This window comes from Sander vitreus, chromosome 9 (genome assembly GCF_031162955.1).
Source record: "Sander vitreus isolate 19-12246 chromosome 9, sanVit1, whole genome shotgun sequence".
NCBI classification, from domain to species: Eukaryota; Metazoa; Chordata; class Actinopteri; order Perciformes; family Percidae; genus Sander; species Sander vitreus.
This window is the reverse complement of record NC_135863.1, coordinates 16,596,804-16,603,923: the sequence shown is the minus strand read 5'-3', so window position 1 is coordinate 16,603,923 and position 7,120 is coordinate 16,596,804. Positions and strand designations below refer to the sequence as shown.

Below are 7,120 nucleotides of genomic sequence, written 5' to 3'. Positions count from 1 at the left end.
TTTTAAAGAGTTTGTCAGGTCTAACAAAGAAGAGGAACCTTAAAGCGGAATTACAAAATATTTTCTCTCATGTACAGTCACGTGAGAGTTTTGCAAAGCATGCCAAAACTGATGTGTGAACAAAGATTTTCTTTTTGGCAGAGATAAAATTATGCCATTTTAATGTGGTGGGATGTACAAAATGTAGATGTGGTGAATTTAGAAAACCATAAAGAATTTGTGTTGAGGTTACTATAATGAAATGAAAATAGGAAGCATTTTGTATCATCTGATCCATCTGCAGGAGCCAGTAAATGCTTCGATGATGTGTCTCCCTCCAGAGGAAAGCAGAGAGAGTATACTGAAAACAGCATGCACTCATGTATAATGCAAAATAAACTTTATTTATATTTTTATCATACAGTAAAACATCCGGCTTACACAAAATGTTACAAAACAATGCAATACACGTATATACACATTTTTCTATTCTGCACATTATATCTATTCATGTTAACTTTTATGTAGATAATATTTGTGGTACATAATCTGACTTCATATCTATAAAAAATATACTTTTTTTTCCTGGCAACAGGTACAGTGCAACAACATATCAATAAAGTGTGTCAAATGCATTGCAAAAAGGAATGTCTGGTAATGTAAAAAACTTTATTATTATTATTTAACAGGTTTTCTGACAGTGTGTAATCATCAGTGCAAGTACCTGGGGGCAAAGCACATTCAAACCAAAACTCAGAGGAAACGGTTAGATGTGTATCAGTGCACACAGGTCTTGTTTGTTTGGGAGGGGACCACGTTGTGGTTTAACCACTTGAAACTGACAGGCAGCTGGTGGTGGAGCTCAGCCTATATTTTCGGGGTGCCCTGCGAGGCTTGTTAGGAGTTGATGGTGGGGAGGCCACGCTCAGGTTCCTGACCTTGTTAAAACTGTTCCTCAGACTGTCCCTCCTGCTCTCTGAGGTGCTGCTGGTCTCCTTGGATGTGAATTTGTCTGGGTGACAGAGGCCGGCCTTCAGGCAACAGCAGCACAGCAGCTCAGCAATAGCCTTTCTCAATTCACTGCTGCCCAGGGCGTAGATGATGGGGTTCAGGCCGGAGTTGAGGACAGCCAGGGAGATGCAAAAGTCAGCGCTGAACAGCAGTGCACACTGACGGGAGGCACAGAAGAAATCCACTAGTAACAGCAGGAACAGTGGTCCCCAGCAGAGCAAAAAGACCCCAACAATGGTGATCACAGTTTTAAGCAGATCCAAAGAGCGTTTGCGACTGCGCTTTGGGCCCAGCTGTGCACTCTTGTGCACGTGACAGTAGATGGCACCATAGAGCACGCCAATAGCCAGGAGGATGAGAAAGAAGATGACGAGAGAGAAAAAGATGTAGGTCTTGGAGTAGAGAGGAAGGAGGGTGGAACATCCGTCCAGGCTGCACACACAGTTCCAGCCCAGCAAGGGGAGAAAGCCAATCACCAGCGCCAAAACCCAGCAGAGTGCTACCAAGCCGTAGATCCTATAGTAGGTCTTCCTGGCTGACTTCTGGGGCAGTGGCTTCATCATGGTGGTGTAACGCTCCACAGCAATCAGCAACAAACTGAATATGGATGCTGCCAGGGCCACAAACAGCATCCCTTCCCTGAAGAGCCACAGAGCAGGGGTGAGGCGAAACGTCTGGCTGCCAGACATACAGATGTTTACCAGGTAGGCAGTGCCGGTGAGGAGGTCACTGAGTGTGATGTTGGCAATGCAGACGTAAACCCAGCGCTGACTGTGGCGGATGCGGGAGATGACAGCCACCAGCACCAGGAGATTCTCCAGAATGATGAAAATACTGAAGAAGAGGAAGACGGCCATGGGGGCACTGATGTGGTTCTGGGTGTTTGAGATGGTCCTGTTCTGGAGGCGGCCGGTGTGGTTGTAATGCCGCAGGATCACATGGTTGATCTCGTTGGCTCCAGTGGTACCGTTTGATATGGTGATGTTGCTGGGGTAACTGGGTATGTGGTATAAGTGTGGGCAGGATGAGGAGGAGGTGAGGGATGAAAAGACATTCATAGCAACAGCTGGGCTGGTCAAGATCAAGGCTGTGGGTGGGAACAGGCGGAACCGAGCTGGTACGAGCTGCACGGGAATTAGTGTGGAACTCCTGTGATCAAACAGGCTATCATCACACTCTAACCACTGGAGCTCTGCTTCTACCCAACACACAACTGAGAAGACATAAGAAGAAGAAATTTCAATACGGCATCTGTGTGAAAATAAAATACAATTCCCCTCGCTCTAATGACTGTATCCTCATTGTGTGTTTCCTCATTAAAGTGCTTCAATCAATTTAAAAGGCATCATCTAAATGCCTCTCTCATGTGCCATGACACTCCACCTAGCTGTGGTTAACACAGGATGAGTGAGCAGCTGCAGAGGGCATTTAAATCTCCACATGAAGGAAATACACACATTATTTTCATATAAGAATGCTGGAAAATGCTTACTTAACATTTCCATGCAACAATGCTGACTGAATTACTGCACTACTAACTAATAATGAATTAATAATTGCAAAATAGCAAAAACATCAGTTTTTCTTTTTCTTTTTTCTCCTAAAACTCTCTTCAGTGACATCAATCAAAATAAATGAATCAAAAACGACTAAAGAAACATGAAGCTTTATTTCAAGGTTTATATTGTTTTATCTAAAATAAAATAAAAACATTTTTTTTTAAACATTCGACAACTTCATGCTGTTTCCCAATAGTTAGGTAGGAATTATGAAATCTGTTCGAAAACTTACTCATTTGAAATTGCATTTCAATTGTATTCTATTATATGTGGATAAAATCCATCACATGTAATTATTATAGCTGTAGAGTGATGTGAATGCTGTGCAGTGGAGAATACTTACTCTGGCTGCTGGTGGTGATGCTGAGTGAGTGAGAAGGTGTCACTGACTACAGAATCTTTAAGGGGAAGTATGCCAAAGTCACCCACCACACCCAAAACACCACACACACACACACACACACACACACACACACACACACACACACACACACACACACACACACACACACAGAAATATGCAACAGAGAGATTGTCGTCATTTCTGTTCCATCACCTTGAAAAGAGACAAACAGTGAGAATTGCACACTCACCTACAATTATACAATTTCACAGTCTCAGAAGAAGTCATAATTGCTCTACAAATATCTTCTATCTATTTGACAAAATCTAATTGACTCTGATATTTAACAATTCTCCACCACTTTTCTGGTGCATCAAGATCATCATGTTTTCCCAGGACATCACACAGATTTTACAACATCACACTGAATCATATTTCTCAAGTTTCCCTACGAAAACTTATACGGGAAAGGCTCTTTCAACACTCGTGCCACAATGAGAAAGTTGTAAATATTTTGCAATATGATATGTGGCAAGAATTTCACTTGCACTTACAAGAGCAAAACTCGAGACTACATTTTTACAAAAGCCTCCAATTAGATTTTTTCTTCTCAATATTTCAAGAAAACAAGAGAAAAACAGGAAACCCTCCCTGCAGTGCCCCTCCCTGCAGATAGAAGGTTTCATACGTATCACACAGCTGTGGTTGTTGGTTTGGATTGACAGACTACAGTCACTCCATGTATTTATTATCACCATGCATGGCACACTAGACTTTAGCAAACCTCCAACCATGCACCATCAGACCATAACCACATGCAATAAGACAGGCAGTGGCACTGAGACCATGACCACCCACTTTCAAGCCAACCATTAACACATAATATACTGAGAACTAACATTTGAGGCATCTTGCAAGCACTAAAGTGATGCCAGACACTAAAATCAAGAAACCACTTTTCAAATATCAGCAAAACCAAAACTCGTGGCTGAACCCATTTGTCCTTCAGAGTGGAGTTTTCAAAGACTTATAATTATATATTTCAATCTTTCAGCAAAGTAGGCTCTAATTGTATTGCTGCACTATAATTTTCATTAATCAAATGCTTCAAAAGCATGCTAGTGGGGTCTGAAAAAAGGACAAAATAATCCTTTGAGAAAATAGAACTATAACCATGCCAATCCCCCCAAATGTTTTTCTAAGAAAAAAATATAGTTTTTTTCATGCCCATACAAAAAATTGCAAGTGGGTTCTACCTGTCATCTTCCATTTACAGTATATCCATCACAAACAGTTCTCCAGTTTGCATGGTTTCTCTGTTCAAGAGCAAGAAAGGAGCCCACACATAAATACAGAAACAATACAGAGGTAATATAACTGACCTACATTGTGTAACAGTAAGAAACACTCATGGGCCTTCCCCTTAAAACCAAAGTATCTAATTTCTAACACAACTTCTCCTTTTTAGTCCTGAGATGTGAAAAACATGCATCAATAAACAAAGTTGTACGATTTTTTGATATAGGATAGATGTTCCTTTATCCAAATTAAATGATACTGTGGCGAGCCTGTTATTGTAAATAAATGACGAAAAGAAAAAACTATTCAATTCACAACAGGCTACTGCAACCTGAGGTGTTAACAACACCCATGACTGTTGAAAACGCCTTTACTCTGAAAATACGACTTCAAACTGCACTGTATACACAAGGTGTGTATTCCCAACCACAAGTTTGTGTGTATGTATGTGTGTGTGTGTGTGTGTGTGTGTGTGTGTGTGTGTGTGTGTGTGTGTGTGTGTGTGCATGTGTGCGTGTGTGTTTGTGTGTTTCTTTTTTAAACTGATAAGCGGAGCCAGCCCTGTTGGCTTTTACTTATTTTTTTTAAACTTTTAAATACTATGAAGTGTGGGTATAGTAATAACTCAAAGTCTATAGCGTTCTAAAACCTGTGGAAAAATGTGCATAAAGCAATCAAAAAAATGTGTGAGAAAAGCCCTCAAGGCCTTGCTAATTTCACAGTGAGCCCTCATGTACCAGTCATGAACACATTTAGAAATCTTAGTCTGTAAGAGTGGACAGTGAGGATTACAGAGACTTCATCTTTAGACACTTCTATATTTGCCTTTGTGCTCATGAATATACTGCTGTACTGCCGTTCGTGGGTTTAAACTTTGAATTATTTTGTGCTTTTTGCCACACCTCCAACCAATAATATCACATTAGCTCAGCCTTTGATGAGAAACACCTGCTCTTACGTCACTGATTATGGTGTGATCAGACTTCAACTCCACTGACTTAGGTATGCACTTCTTTAAAGGTGCAATTCTTTGGCTAAGTCCTGGCTCTTCGCAGTCCTACCTACAGCACCTTTAAATCATGTGGCAATGTTGTCTATAGTGCTCCTCAGGAGATGATAAGTCTTTAAAGCTTTTTTGTTTTTTAATACTTTACATACAGAGTCAAAGAATGTCTGAAGTTCACCATAAAACAAGTATGTGCTGGGAAGCCTAATCGAATAACGTTACACAATCATTGGCACCACATGATGTCAGAATTCAACACTTCTGCTTTACTCTTCACAATAAAAAATATTTCACTGAGAGGTTACACAATAAAATACATTACAAACACACGTGGCATATCAATACATTACTGTCATTTAAAAAACTAACCAAGTCTTGCCTTAATGTAGCAATATGCGCAGCTTCTTTTTGACATCGTAAGCATCAATTATTTCTTCTGCTTTGACTTTTTCTGAGGTCACTCTCCACGTGTAGCAGGCTCAGTGTTGACAAATATAATTTACGACATTGTCATCAATATATTTTATGTAGCCTGATTAGTTTTTTAGTCCACTCCCAAAGCACCTATTCCCCTTTCCCGATACTGCCTTTGATTACCATGACAACCAAACCAAACAGAAGAACACAGAGAGCGGCCACAGAAGGTGGTCATAGCTACAAAAGCAGTAGGGTAATACAGAGAATACACGTGGGTTTGTATGCTTTAACTTTAGCGTAGTTGTGTGTACAATACTGTAACGACCGTTGTGCTGTGCGCTGAAGCACTGCAAAGGCACATGGGACTTTGTTTTGAACGGTTCCTGTCTTGGTCGAAGTATGTTTTAATGATGTTCTGTTATTGTTTTGGGTGTGCATTTATGTTACCTGGGTTTTAGTGTTGTGGGTTTGATTTAGTGTTCAGATTTATCTACATGTATTTGTGTAACCATGACCTAGACTTGGGTGGGGATTGCTTCTGGGCAGTGAGGGTACATTCAATCTCTCTAGGTAATATGGGAATTAACCTGCAAATTGACACGATACAGTGCCGAGGATAACTGCCGGTACATATTTGCAGGATGGAGTAGGCTATTTGGGAGCCTAAATTACCCGCTGCCCCTGTCTGGTAACCTGATTTCTGTCTAATGCCACACCTCCAGATTGTTTACATTTTTTTCTAGTCTTCAGCTCCAAATGATGCTGACTCAGGTGACATCACTAACGGTACTTTATTAGATTTTGTGCAGCTCCCTCTGGAGCCACAAAAGGCTTTTGCAACTTTTTTCACATGAAGTAATACTCCCCAAGACCTGTAAACAGACTTTGATGTGTAAAATGGCTTACATACAAGGAAACAATTGCCTACTTACACATCATCTGCATCACCAGCCCTTTTACATTACACAGAGCCACTTTATTCATTGAAGAAAATAATGATTAGTGAAGCTTTAAACATTTAGGGAAACCACTTCCCTTCCTGTCATGGGTCTTTGATGTCAACCTTCATTGTGTGTTATGGTCAAACAACAACAAATACTGGTCTGGACCCATCTTTAAGATCTAGATACTGACTTGCATGGTGTTGAGCAGTCAACATCTGGTGGCCACAAAGCAATATTACAGTTGTTTTTTTGTCAAGAGTAAATGCAGCATCACTGTTAGGCCACAGGAAGATGCTAAAAAGCTCACTGAAATCATGAAATGTCACAAAATCATTTTCACCTTTTGAAAATTGTAATTACAATACATGTGAATGGCAGACACAATTTAATTTAACATATATTGGAATACATTTAATTTAATTCACTGTAAACTGAATTGTAAATCCCAATTTCACCTCTATAGTTTGAACTGTTGGTTTTGCATTCAACATACCAGGCTTGAGAAATCTTAATTTCATAATATAAAATACATTCATTCCATTACAAAAATTCACTCCTTGTT

At 40.1% G+C, this 7,120-nt stretch overlaps 1 protein-coding gene across 1 annotated transcript; it reads right to left on the bottom strand.

Moving 5' to 3' along the window:
• Positions 1 to 362: 362 nt before the first annotated feature.
• Positions 363 to 2,990, bottom strand: s1pr4 (sphingosine-1-phosphate receptor 4). The gene is made up of 2 exons (XM_078258948.1): positions 2,893 to 2,990; positions 363 to 2,203 (listed from the first exon to the last, which is right to left on the bottom strand). Exon 2 carries the CDS (start codon positions 2,046 to 2,048, stop codon positions 804 to 806), a length of 1,245 nt encoding a protein of 414 aa, XP_078115074.1. The 5' UTR covers positions 2,049 to 2,203; positions 2,893 to 2,990; the 3' UTR covers positions 363 to 803.
• Positions 2,991 to 7,120: the final 4,130 nt, after the last annotated feature.

Bases quoted from the DNA above. Each gene is read 5' to 3' on its own strand.
- s1pr4 (XM_078258948.1), bottom strand. From the start codon at position 2,048: ATGAATGTCTTTTCATCCCTCACCTCCTCCTCATCCTGCCCACACTTA.